This window comes from Ictalurus furcatus, chromosome 14 (genome assembly GCF_023375685.1).
Source record: "Ictalurus furcatus strain D&B chromosome 14, Billie_1.0, whole genome shotgun sequence".
Lineage (NCBI taxonomy): Eukaryota > Metazoa > Chordata > Actinopteri > Siluriformes > Ictaluridae > Ictalurus > Ictalurus furcatus.
In genome coordinates, this window is record NC_071268.1 from 18,608,256 (window position 1) to 18,622,721 (window position 14,466).

The window sequence follows — 14,466 nt, forward strand, 5'->3', positions numbered from 1 at the left end:
ATGTTAGTTCTTTGTAAAGTCTGATCTGTCTCTGTTCTTTAAACCTCTGTGGCACAACTTTTATAGATGCTCTACGCCACCATCACACCACAAAGAACTGATGCATGCCTGTGCATAATCAAATCATGTACTGTATTTATTTCTCTTTAGATTTATTCTTAGACAGTGGTATAAGCATAGCTCATAGGTTATTTCCAATACCTCATCACATGAGTGAATAGAAATAGAAAGAGAGAAATTGTTTCATTGAATAAATCAGTTTTAATAAATAAAGTGCTTCAGTGTGCACATGTCTCTCTATTACATACCAGCTTTAAAATATGACTATTTTTAAAAAATATTTAAGTTTGCCTTAAAAATATTACTGTTATTGAATCAAACTACAGCTAAAAATAATATTTAAATCGAATAAGTATAATTAATACATCCAGCATTTTGTTTAAGTTATCTTAAATAAAAGACATGCACAAATGCTTTTTAAAAGAAATTATTTTAAAAGGTGTTTTAATCATTTATAATTACGTCAAACACTGTTTAATAAACAAAGTGCTTTACACATGAGCAAATAAAAGAACAGTAGCTGTAAAAAGATATCGTGAATCATAAGAGAACAAAGAAAACATTTTTAAAAATTTAATACTGTAAGTAATAAATAAGATTTATAAACCTATTTCTAGACATTAATAATTTTCAAATTGTACATTGTTTATTGCATTTGCTTCGTTTAAGAAAAAATGTGGGGGGTTTTTGAGAAAACTGTTTTTAAGAAAAAATGATTTGCCAATAGAATACCGAAAAAATTGTGAAATTTATTGATCATTGAGGATCATTTGCTACCTATTTTCTGTTATACAGAGGAGTACAAAGGAATATACCTGGAAAGCGATAATAAATAAATCAACTCATGTTGCTGTCATGTGAATCATTGTCAGGAAAAGGATTAAAGGCAACATTTCCAGTCATTACACTCGAAATAAAATGCGCTCCCTGCTCAATGTGTCTTATCAGGTGACTGATCTCTGCAGCAACTTCGACATCGGCCTGAATAAATAAAATATATAGAAAACACCAACATTAATGTTTCACATTACACAAAACATACAGTAGGGTGCGTCTCAATCAGCTCCCTAGATCCCTAGGTAGTGGATCTGTATATGGTGTACATGAGCTCGGGCACTGGTAAAGACCCGGACTCACTACACATTAGGACACTGATAACTCAATTTCCAGTAACATGACTACGTACTCACGTTGCAAAACATCACCACTGGCACTTAACCACAACATGCAGGACGGACATCTTTCACACATTATATGTCATTTTAATCTGTCTGTCATGGTACTTCAAGTAGGATCGTAGACTAGTTAGTAGATTTTTTAAAAATCATTAAAGTCGTTAGACTTTATATTGTTTATACTTTATATGTTCTAATATATAGAACGTCAAATAAAGTTAAAAATTGCTAACGTAAGTAATCATTTGAGAGCTACAACAACAGAGTTCGTCTGCCACATTTTTCGATCTGAGAGGCTTCTGAAAACATGACATCATTTTCAGTAAGGAAAAATAGTGAACATCTATGCTCCTTGGTTTTCGTGGTGCATTGTTGGATTTTTTAGGGAGCGAATGTCCCAGTGCACACTGGTAGGATTTCACAATTGAGACAGCCCTTCAAATGGTCCACTCCCTGATCAGTGTCCTGACTACTGAACTATGGAGCTGATTGAGATGCACCCATAAACTCAAATGCATTACCTCACAAACAAGTCTATAAGCTTCTGATTGCAAATTCATGACAAAAAAAAGTTTTGTTCAGTCACATGCTGATTATTTTAAAACAGGTGCAAGAACAGAAATAAGGAATGAATATAATGAATATTACGGATTAACAATCGTGGCTACACACTGATTTACACTGCAAACATTTTATGGTTACACTATGGTGTCAGAGTTTTTCCGTACCTAATTCAGTTTTCTTGAAAGTCAAATCAAAATTGCATAAATTATGCAAATAAACAGGTTAAGAAATGAAAAAATCCTGATTAACTGGCCAATGATTTTGGTGCATCACTACAGTTGAGTATTAAAAGACAACAAGACTTAACAGTGTGTGGTAGAAATGCTAAATGTTAGCATTTGGTATGATTTCTGATGAGTTTGATATGAGAACATGAGATTTAAACCACATACAGTGCCCTCCACTAATATTGGCACCCTTGGTAAATATAAGCAAAGAAGACTGAACAAAAGATCAAAAGGTTAAACAATAGATAACTTTTCACAGCTTTCTTTGCTCATATTTACCAAGGGTGCCAATATTAGTAGAGGGCACTGTATGTTCTTGAACCGTGTAAACAGTTCTTGGTCCTGGATTCCAATTATTGGACCTTATGGTACTACGGCAGCACTGACTACACTGTAAGCACAGATACACACTCAGGGCTGTTCTTGATGGGAAAGCATCTAATCTGACCTGGATTTCTTCCGCCAGTTTTAATATAGTGTCCAGGCCCTCTTTCTCTTTCATGTCACTCTTCCTGGACTCTGGAACATCACCTGCTTTCCAGTATGGATCCTGATCAATCGGATGAGCATATCCGACTGAGTGGTCCTGAGGAATGAGTGGGAAAATTCATATTAATATCATTAACACATCAAGGTTTTACTTTTAACTGTTTGAACTCCCAGCATTCCCTTCATACTGCAACATGTACCATCAAACCTTAACATGCCTACACTGGCTAAAATAATGGCACTAGCCATTTTTAGTGATCAGAACAGTACATAAACTTAAAAAGGTTTCTCAGTTCTCACAGGGTAATAGCCACAAGGAGAGTAGGAAGCAGCTCGTTGTTGAAAGCGTGGTACTTTTGAATCCAAGAAGTCTGGGCTACAGCGCTGATACACTGGGGGTGGGAAACATTGAAGGTTAATAAACGATTAATTTCTTGGTAAGACATAAACAATACATCACTAAGATAGATTAATCAGGAACTATATTACAGCTCCCGCAGTCCCTCTGCACACAGTTTTTGTTCATTCTTTGCCTACTGTATTAAATAACATGTTGAAATGTCAATCTTTAAAGGTGAAAAAGTCCATTTGTTTTATTCCCGAGTTGTACAAATAACCTATAAGATATGTAAAATGATAAACCATGAATAAGCCATACTAAAACAACAACAATGCATTAAGTTGTGCCTGCATCTGCTGCATAAAGCAACAGAATGTTTGTTTTTTTAAAAAGCCCACCACATTGCCAAGCACCATGGGGCAATAATCACTCAATTAATGTTAAAAATGAGTTTATGCAAGGCATTGTGGGACTTCCTGCTTATAGTTACAGACTAATGACATGAAGGACAATCATGTTCTGAAAATGGACTGTAATGGTGTTGATACCCCACTCCTGTACACTCCGACAGCCCTTTTTAATTTTATGCTGAGAAGTTTGAGCTGGTGAAAGGGGACACATTCAAGTAAAATATTAGTTGATAGATAGATATTATTAGCTGTTAATAGATATTTAAATCCAGAATGCGCATGTTGTACTTTGTTTTTTTTTTTTTGTTTTTTTACAGCATTTATTTTCTATTCTAACTTTAGAACTACATTGTTCAGGCATTAAAAATATAACAGTTGTTAGAATGACTCGTTAGAAGACTCTGAATATCTGAATTATGCACTGAAGGTTTAATATCAAAACATAGAATTATATTGACTGATATCGGTTATCTTAATTTTTATCTATTAAAAATGGATATTTGGGACAAAAGATAGATAGATAGATAGATAGATAGATAGACAGATAGATAGACAGAGAGACAGATAGATAAATACAGATATACAGACAGATAGATAGACAGACAGACAGACAGACAGACAGATAGATAGATAGACAGACAGACAGATAGATAGATAGATAGACAGACAGACAGATAGATAGATAGATAGATAGATAGATAGAAACGCTAACACTGAAATTGTGAAACAATGGACTGGGCTCCTTCCTAAATTGCACACAATTCAACTACACGTCAGAATAATGCACTATACTACTGTATTCACTAAAGTAGTGTGCAAATCGAATTCTTGTACTAATTAAGGCTGAGCTCACAACACTTACAATGGGGACAAAATGCATTAAATCATCATCACCTGGTGTGTAAAACCTGTACTGTGAGTGATGAGGTATGACGCCCTGCTGCATGTGCTTGACGCTGGAGGGATATGCACTCGGCGAGTCCACTGGGAAGTGGTGGGACACAGGGACCGGCACAACGTTGTTAGTATTTAAAGTAACTGGGGAAGGATCAACATGGCCCACTACAAATGCTTGGGAGGATTTGGACGTTCTGTCACAGTCCTTCTCCTGCTGAGGGCCATTACAGGGATGGTGGTAAGGGGTTCCCTGATGTCCAAGCAAGACTGAACCTGAACAGATAGACACAAGTAAAATATTAATACACTAAAACTACAGATGATGACAGAGGCCACAAAGTTATCTAGCTGGCACTGTACTAGCAAAATGACTTAACCTTTCTCATTATATTTGTCTATTTTCTCTTTTTTCTACATAGTCCTATATATGCATAATCATTTTTTTTAAGGCTAATGGATTTCTCCGTCCAGTCTTTCAAAGGACATGGGCTAAAATGTTTCCAGATTTAAAGAATTCACACAGTGGCAGAGAAACCTGTGGACTAGGGTTGAGGTGGGTTTCTTCCAGGTTCCAGGTTATAAGTGGAGTGTTTATGGTAAATTGGCACTATGTGTGAATGAGTGTGTGAATGTGTGTGTGTGCACGGTGCTTTGCAATGGACTGGCATCCTATTCATGAACCTGACCAGGATAAAGTTGTTACTGAAATGAATGAATGAATATATTCTGTCTATTCTTTTTATCTGCTTGTTGAAACACTACCAACCTGTTTTCATTAAGGCAGGGGTTTCCTGTGGCGAATTCAGCATCACATGATGGAAACGTTTTGATTTCCTGCTGGTCACCTCTATGCCGGTGAGCTTGGCCTTGTTGAGAGCCGTGAGTCTCTTTAGTTTGAGTAGAAGCTCAGGCTTATCCCGTTTGAAGTACGGGTTGTGAAAGTGGTGCAGTTGGTCCTTAATGGATGAGACGTTGGGTTGCTTGTCATAGACGTCAAGGTCTGTACGTTTTTTTCTGAATCCGTACAGGTTCAGCTGGCGAACGAAACTGATGAAGTCCGTCGTTCTGAAGTACTCGGTCACCTGCCTGGGTTGGGACAATAGCACTTCAGCTTCAAAGGGTAGCTGATTGACGAGTATTCCTTCCCCGCTGTCGTCCCACCAGATTGAGCGAATCTGAGGATCATTCACCAAACGCCACAACTTGCCAGGGAAGTAGTTGGAGTTGATCAAGGTGACAAAAGTTGTTTCATTGATTTCCATACCAGCTAAAAAGATTTGTAGCCAGCTGGGTGAAAAAAAAGAAGACCGAATGTAACAATTACTCTCTAGCACTAACTCTAGCACTAGATAGCAGGTGGCAAGCTAACACATAACACATTCATCTTCAGTAACAGCTGAAAATCACTAACAATAACAAGCTATAGCATTAATGTTATCAAAATTAACCGTTAGAGTTGTCAAGCAACCTGGCCGTAGCCTAAATCAGGGGTTCCCAAACTTTTCCAGGGCAAGGCCACCCAAATGGCATTAACATTTGGCCGAGGCCCCCCTTTTGCAAGATGTCTTTAAAACACATTAAAAATACAGACTTCTGAATATATCCCCCTTTTTTTTTATTAATAATTACCTCTTTCATCTTTACATTACAATACATTAGGAATTGATTGTGTGTGTGTGTGGTTGTCTGAGAGAGAGAATCATGTATTTATTTATTTTTCACACCAATTTGTTGAGGCCCCCCGGGCGCCCCCTGGTGGCCCCCAAGGGGGCCGCGGCCCCCACTTTGAAAAACCACTGGCCTAAATAATCAAACAAAAACTGACCCAAATTAATTTCTAAGAGCTACATCATCACGTGTGAAATATTTCTTATATATGAGCACATACACCTGCTATGTGGTTCCTTTTGGGAGTTCTCTGATCCCTTATCGCTTCTCAGAGCCGTTAAAACTGGTCAGGAACCGTTACGCGCATGCAACAGCCTCGAGTGTTTAAATTCAGGAGACTGGGTAGGTGGAGGCGCCGGACAAATTCATGAATATTCAATGAGCTCACATGGATTTATCCAATCAGAGTAACCCGTGCCTGTGACATCGTTCAATCCCAAAGTAAAGTCCTGGTGCGTATTAACGTATATCAGAAAATAGTGACGACGCTATTTGGCATGTTTTGTAGGAGAAACGGTGAACGTTTAGGTCAGCAGTGGCAAACATACCACCCGTGGGGTCTCGGTTATTCCTCTAGCAGGTAAAAAAAAAAGCTTTAGGCCAAAAATTATGACAAAATGTGCTAATATATAACTCTTCATTAGCAAACCAAAAATGTGAAGCTTTGGCCTTGTGTCCCTCCAACGAACTTGGGACTTTCACAGCAACGGGGACGAATACTTATGAAATAACAACTGTAATGTTTTTGTTTTGTAAATAATTTTAACAAATTGTGTTTTTATTGTATTACGTATTATTTTAGTGTGTATTGATCCCCCACTTTAATATAAAAGTCAGTTCCAGGTTGTAACACTACAATATGGTAAACCCCTAAACTGGAAAATTTTGATTGAATTGCAGTCTGTTTTTCTTTTGCTGTTTATGTATGTAGGCCCATCACTCAGGTATAATTATATCAACCTATGACAAAACAATGCTGTGCCATACACTTTTAACTTATCAGTGGATATTACAGTAATACCCAAGTTCATAACAGACTGTAATGATTGATGGAGAAATATAAAATATATATCCATCCATTTTCTATACCGCTTATCCTACTGGGTGGCGGGAAACCTGGAGCATCGGGCACAAGCCTGGGTACACCTGTGAGGGAAATTATTCATTTTTACTTTGTAATAGTTTTGTTCTTGTTCTGTTTCATTCTCATCTCAGGATAACGCCTAAGAAGGCCATGTCATGTCACTGAGATCAGTACAGAATGTTTATCTGCTATACAGAGACACAAACATCTTCTTCTGTTCAAGGTTCATCTGCAAATCTTCTAAGACCCTAAAACAAAGCCTGTTTGAACTGCCTCAAACCCAAAGTGTGTCATGCTCTGCGTTTCATATATATAGTAGTGGTTTAGCACAAGCGCTTCAGAGCGCTCTCATTATTCTATCCTGCTTTATTCTATCCTGTATTAACCATCTTTCTGTAATAAACCTTTTTTTTTTACCTTCAGAGGACTTCAGAGGTCTGCGAGTGTTTCCCTGCTAATTTCCACGACAATTTGGTGTCTCCTGGCTGGGCTGTGTGAGTCTTTTCAGTTTTTCTGGACAATAGTGGCCTCACCCTGACTGGTAGGAATCATCAAGAATTTAGAATTTAGAATTAGAATTAGAAATTTATGTCATAGTATATTGCTGTCTGTATGGAAGGGAGTCAAAGATTTAGAATTAGAATTTTATTAAGTCATTGTGTATTGCTGTCTGTATGGAAGGGAGTCAGTGATATAATAAATACCGTATTACATTGAGAGAAGTATTACATGGAGCGATTTCTTATAAGAAGTTCCAGGAACTTCGCCTCTGCGACGGCAGAGATATTGGTGTTTCTTAGATCACAGCTTGAAAACTGAGATATATACCGACGGGTATATATATATAGAGAGAGAGAGAGATAATACCTGTAAAAATAACGGAAAGAGTCCGGTTTGATCAATAAATAAGTAAAGAGAGTACTTAAGAAGTATTTTTGCGGTGGGTTATCATCAAGTGGCATGCCCCATTGACTCATTCCATCATATCAGCGTTACATGATACATTTGGCAAATTTAAAACACAAGTACATTTTACTGAGATAATAATAATAATAATAATAATAATAATAATAATAAATAAATAAATAAATAAATAAATAAATACATTTTAAAAAGAAGGGAAGAGAAAACTAAGTCCTTCCAAATTGCTGTATGTGGACTCACCCTCACAGATAAACTCTTTTACATTCTTAAGGTTTGCTCTATTGAACCTATAAGTTATATGATTAATTGAATGTCTAGAGATTTGGCACACACTAGAACCTTTTCTGTCTGTGCATGAGAATCCATATTCACTTGATTTTCATAGCATGTTAAATTGATTAAAACTTTGAAAGTTACAGAAGCTGTAAAAAAAATATAAAAAATATGGGAAAAACATGTAGCAAAACACATCCTGTGACACATGCTATGGTATGTACAGGGTGCTCATATGTTGATCCTAAGATCACACTTATGAGAGTGAACTACGGAGAAGGCTGTTTGAACCACACTGTAAACCCGGATAAGTTGATTGTACTTAAAAATTTGAGGAAAGTGGTTACCTTAAAAAAATTAAGTAATGTTTACTCAATAACTTAAGTGAACTTAACTTAAACATTCCAGCCCTTCCAACAATTATTTTTAAGTTAAATGCATTAAATTCCAAGCTGATATAACTCAAAATCATTTGTAATACCAATTGCTCGGTCCAATTACTCAACTTAGTTTCTCAAATTAAATGAAGTAAACTTTAAATTCATTAAATTACATAAAAAAGCAAGCAAATAGCAAAAGTAAAAAAAAATGTTTTATTTCAACTAGGGATGCACCGAATGTTCGGCAACTGAAATAAGTGAAAAGGCCGAATAAATTTGACCGAACAATGACGTGTTTGATGACGCGACCAAATAGCCTAGCAACCAGCGTGAGACGCGCAAATGTCATGACCTCCACTTCCGGCAGCACGCTCGGAGAGATGAGGGGGCGCGCACATGCACGAGCTATGTGCACGAGTGCTCAGCAAGCACATTCTCTTCGGATGTTGACAACCGTGACATTGTTTACTGTGGACATACTGTGGACATTACTGTGCGTTTGTTTTGTTTCTGTTCCGGAGTATTCTGTCACATTGCGAGACGTAAGGGAGTAGAGTACGGAAGGTAAAGACGTATTTATTTAAGGGCAGGCAGACAAATCCAAATCGTAATCCAAAAAACGTAGTCAAGATAGGCAAAGGGTCGGGCGATCGGCAAACAGGCATAAACGGGGCAAAGCAGGAATCAAAGTCACGGTCACAGAAAACAGGGTCAAAACACAAAACAAGAAACATGAACTAATACTATGGACTGGGAGCGGGAAAAACCAGCGGGGACTAAATGAACTAATCTACAGTTTAAACTAACTAAATCAATCAAGGAACATAACATTAACAACGTATCTATCTATACTATATCTACTATAATACTCCACGAGGTGTACAGGGACGCGAGCGGTGTATACCCCCAATATAATCAGCCATATATAACCGAATAGAACCATTTTTTGCACTCGTTAATGCACTTTTTAGTCGTAGGCTTCAGAGTGTTACATTCTTTCAGCAGTCAGTTGTAGGCCTAACATCGGCTATACAAGGGGGGCTCAAACAGGACCACATAAAAATATTTTTATTTTACTAATTTATTTATTTAAAGTTATATTGTGCCTTGTTGGTAGCCTATGCCTGCTGGAATGAAAAAAAAAATGTTCAGTGTTAAATAAATATTTTGAAATTGTAGTTTTTGTAATTGATTTTTTTTCTTTGAAAAGCAAGACAAAATAGTAAAAAGGACATTTTGACTATTTAATTTATGCAATGGTGGAAAAAATAGCAAAAAAAAGGAAAAAACGCGAAAAAACGTGTTCGTATTCGGCCTTCGGCCAAGTTTTTCATTATATTCGGATTCGGTTTCGGCCAAGAATTTTCATTTCGGTGCATCCCTAATTTCAACTGAAATATTTTCATTTGAAAATACAATACACACAGTCAAGAAAATTCTGTGAAATTATTTGCCAAATTTTACTTCCTAAAGATGTGGTCTTCTGAACTATCAGTGTGAGGAAAATTGTCCGTAAATATGTTATTCTAAAAGTGCAACGTTACAAAGTTTCTCTTTTTGGCATTGTAGCTGAAAAAAGTTATATTATATATACATATATATAATATAATATAATATAATATAATATAATATAATACACACACAGTGAGGGAAATAAGTATTGGACGCACCAACATTTGTTTCAGTAAATATATTTCCAATGAGGCTATTCACATGAAATGTTCACTAGACATCAGTATTGTACCACTGTATCTATAAATAAAATAAAATTTCAAATTTCTATCAAATAGAAACATTGCAAATAAGAATTGAATCAAACCACAAAATCAGTGCCAATATCATAAAAGATTAACTTCAACATTACAAATGAACCACTTGTTAGTGGAGCAGTAGTAGAACAATTGGGAGGCCCGTTTTACTGTTAGCTGATTTTTCAAAGATTGAATTTTGGGTGCCAGCTTACCTCCCAGGTCGAGCATTACCTACTGAATAAAGTGGAAACTGTTTTTCATACACTTATGATAGTCCAGGTACAGGGCATAAATCAGTCCGAAAAGAACACAGAAGGCCTGAGGCAGGTCGGCCAGTTCATCCATCACCAAACTCCCTTCAAGACGATGCTCAGTTTGAATGGGTTTAGCTGAGGATTTTCTGATTGAAGCAGAGGATCCCCACTGGAGTTTGACTGTACGAGTCCTTGTCAGTTACATCCCAACAGAGAAAGAAACAGATTGAAGGAAAATGTCTGCTGAACTCGCTGGGTAGGGGTTCAAGATAGTAAAAAACGTCCAAAATTGTTTAAAACGATGTTTTTCACTGTTAAAAATGAACAGACGAAAAAATGTCGGCGAGTTCAAGCGGGATCGTGTCCACCGCGCGCGAGTGAAAAACTAGCTAGTTAACAGCTGGAAACAATGGGGGTTTTTTACTACTCACAAACAGCACCTCGATTGAGGAAAAAAACTATAAAAATTAACAGACAAAAAAATATGTCCGCCAAACTCACCTGGCAGGGGTTCAAGCAGGAGAAAACATCCGGAATGGTTTCAAACAATATTTTTCACAGTTAAAATGAACAGATGAAAAAATGTCCCCTGAACTCTCCTGGTTCAAGTTCAAGCGGGAGAAAATGTCCAAAATTGTTTCAAACTATATTTTTTATTACTCACAAACAGCCTCTCAATGGAAACAATAAAAACTAGCTAAAACATACTTTCTAACACGAATTCACTTGCAACCACAAGAAAAAATGACTTCCCTTGACTCTGCAACAGCTAACCAGTGGGGAGGCGTGGTCAGGACAAAAACTTAATCATTTTAATCCATTTAACTTAAAATTATTACATTGAAATAAGTCACTGAACATTGAAATATATCTACAAATTAGTAGAATCAACTTAAATATTTTAGTAATGCACTCAAACTTAAATAATTTAAGTATGTTGTAATTAAATTGTTAAGTAGATATGAAATCTTGGCTAACAGTGCAATATGATGTATGGGTTAAAGAATGTGCTTTCCCAGAAAGAGGTCGTTTTAGTCTCAGACAGTTAGAACAACAGAAATTTAATTTAGAGACAAAGGAGAGAGAGACCCCTAAAACAAAGAGCGAAGCGCAGTTTTTAGCAGACTGGAAGGCATTTGCTGAATGGCAGAGCGAGGCACATAAAAGAGAGAAAAAATGTCAGGCAGGCCCTTCATCTGTTTCTCAGTGTGCTAAATTGCAGAAAGCCGATCCCGACCTGGACCCCGAACCACCGCGACGCCCACGGCCAGTAAGGAGGAAGGAACCTGCAGTTTCAGAGGCACCTCCTCACGATGAAGCGGCCCAGCCTACGCCACTCCATCCGAACCTGTCAGAACTGAGCCACCAACCCCCACTGAACTATGCGCCAGCCGTCCTAACTTCACCGGTGGCATTACACACGAGATCCCAAGTGATGGGACCAACAACATTGCTGCCTGAGGGCTTCAGACCAACAAAATCGGACAGAGAAGGGACAATGCACGCCGTGGTAAATGCCCCAATGCTAGAAGTGGCTGGAGAAGGAGGCCCTATGCTAGTTCACAGACCCTGGACATTGGAAGACACCAGGAGCAGCATGACGCATATGCCGGCGCTCCGTGAAGTAGGAGGACAAAAGTTTGTGGATGAGCTTCAGATATTCTGCAGAGAATTCAGACCCACCACTCATGAACTACGACGACTGCTCATGGCGAAAATTGGCACGGACTCGCTCGAGAGGAAATGCTCGAGTGGACAGTGCAGCAAAGCAAGCAGCTGCATCTATGGTCCCAAAACTCAAAAGAAATTAATCACTCCTTCTTTACAGCTTTCAGACCTCCAAGCACGAGCTACGGTGGAGGAAAAGGCTGTGTGGCACAAAGCAGGCTGCACGGTTGTTGACGGAGTTTGGCGGGGCCCCCAGGACTGTCCTTGTCTTCAAAGTTGACGCATGGCAGAGACCAATGCGTCAAAAGGGGGAATGGTAGCTGTGGTAAAGCATTGGTTTCTCTAATTACTCAAAAAAAAAAATTTGTTTATCATGTTTGTGCAACTCATAATGTGGGTTGAGGTTTGAAGGTAGAGAAGGCCACATCCCTACGTCCAAACAGGACTCCGACACGGTAGTGATAATGATAATCTCCAGTGATAATGGCACACCTTTTGTGAGCCATACCCTTAAGTAGGTGGGTGAATGTTTGGGTATTGACTTAAAGCAGCACTGTGCATATCATCCAGCTAGTTGTGGGGTGGTAGAGAAGGTTACAGAATGTTTATCTGCTATACAGAGACACAAACATGTTCTTCTGTTCAAGGTTCGTCTGCACATCTTCCAAGACCCTAAAACAAAGCCTGTTCGAACTGCCTCAAACTGCTTCTTATCGGTGCACAGAATCATGTCATGCACTGCGTTTCATATATACATAGTAGTGATTCAACACAAGTGCTTCAGAGAGCTCTCATTATTCCATCCTGCTTTATTCTATCCTGTATTAACCATCTTTCTGTAATAAACCTTTTTACCTTCAGAGGACTTCAGAGGTCTGCAAGTGTTTCCTTGCTAATTTCCGCGACAATTTGGCGTCTCCTGGCTGGTCTGTGTGAGTCTTTTCAGCTTTTCTGGACAACAGTGGCCGCACCCCTGACTCGTAGGAATCAAGAATTTAGAATTAGAATTTTATGTCATAGTGTATTGCTGTCTGTATGGAAGGGAGTCAAAGATTTAGAATTAGAATTTTATTAAGTCATTGTGTATTGCTGTCTGTGTGGAACGGAGTCAGTGATTTAAGAAATGCGTGTATTACTTTGAGAGAAGTATTACATGGAGTGATTTGTTATATGAAGTTCCAGGAACTTCGACTCTACGACGGCAGAGATATTGGTGTTTCTTTGATCACAGCTTCAAAATTAAGATATATACCGACGGGTATACACCTTGTGCCCGATGCTCCCTGGGATAGGCTCCAGGTTCCCCGTGACCCTGAAAAGGAGTAAGCGGTTGAAGATGGATGGATGGATGGACCGACAGGTATATATATATATATGTATAGAGAGAGAGAGAGAGAGAGAGAGATAATAATGGTAAAAATATTTGCTAATGAAAATTTTTTTTTACCTTCAGAGGACGAGTCTGCGAATGTTGTCTAATTTCCACAATACTGTGAAACAAGTTGTTGAAATAGAGAGAATCAAGTTTTTATTTGCATTCCCTTCAGAATTGTGGAATTATTTATTATTAATTTATAAGAAGGTATAAAAGGCAGAACCACCAAACTATCGGTATCGGCCGATATCACAGAATAATCGGCGATCGGTATCTGCTGAGAAATTTTGTATCGGTGTATCTCAAGTAAATACCTATGAGTTTCTTCAGACATGAATATGGGAAGAAAGAAAGAAACCTTACTTTCAAAAAATTTAATCCTACTGCTAAAGGCATGTGTTGCTGAATTTATTTATTCATCTACAGTCACCGTTATTGTAGTAGCAATTTAGATAATTAATCTACTGACATGTTTTGAAAGGAGGGAGGAACCCAACACAGGGTAAGAAAAAAGCCACACAAAACTCCACACAGATATCAACCTGAGCTCAGGATTAAACCAGGGACCCTGGAGCTGTGCGACGTCAACACTATCTGCTGCGCCGCCTTATCAAAGACTTTCATTTATAAACCATTATTTGGGGGTATCTTCCATGCAGAATCCCAGCTAAAATCAAATATCTCCCTGCATTTATTGCAAAAGTGCAAGAGCTCATTTGTCAAAATGTTGCGGTTGTGTTTTCACATGGTGTTCAGATAGCCCACACCAATATCACACCCTCTTTGTTACTTAGAAGTGTCATGCCATTGTTCTAACCTTTTATGCACACAAGTTTGGTGTGACTCATTATTTGTAAGCCAGATTTCCAAAATATTACCACGAATGTACAAACTGGGCAATTTCAATGCAGGTCTCAGTGAATGGGC

The 14,466-nt window shown here is 38.0% G+C and overlaps 1 protein-coding gene across 3 annotated transcripts; it reads right to left on the reverse strand.

Annotated features, from left to right (window-relative positions):
- Positions 1–238: 238 nt before the first annotated feature.
- Positions 239–13,465, reverse strand: LOC128618693 (heat shock factor protein 5-like). 3 transcript variants are annotated; one of them, XM_053642453.1, is made up of 7 exons: positions 13,020–13,465; positions 7,332–7,448; positions 4,929–5,449; positions 4,160–4,435; positions 2,816–2,907; positions 2,475–2,612; positions 239–1,041 (listed from the first exon to the last, which is right to left on the reverse strand). In XM_053642453.1, the coding sequence occupies exons 3-7, from the start codon at positions 5,422–5,424 to the stop codon at positions 898–900; spliced, it is 1,146 nt and encodes a 381-aa protein (XP_053498428.1). In that variant the 5' UTR covers positions 5,425–5,449; positions 7,332–7,448; positions 13,020–13,465; the 3' UTR covers positions 239–897. The 3 variants fall into 3 exon arrangements, with proteins under 3 accessions (XP_053498428.1, XP_053498427.1, XP_053498429.1); XM_053642452.1 differs by having other exon boundaries at positions 7,332–7,452; XM_053642454.1 differs by lacking the exon at positions 7,332–7,448.
- Between the last annotated feature and the right edge of the window lie 1,001 nt (positions 13,466–14,466).

Bases quoted from the DNA above. Each gene is read 5' to 3' on its own strand.
- LOC128618693 (XM_053642454.1), bottom strand. From the start codon at position 5,424: ATGGAAATCAATGAAACAACTTTTGTCACCTTGATCAACTCCAACTAC. The intron at 2,613-2,815 runs GTGAGAACTGAG...CTCATTCCTCAG, and splicing joins CTCCTTGTGGCTATTACCCT to GACCACTCAGTCGGATATGC. The intron at 1,042-2,474 runs GTCAGATTAGAT...TTATTTATTCAG, and splicing joins AACTGGCGGAAGAAATCCAG to GCCGATGTCGAAGTTGCTGC.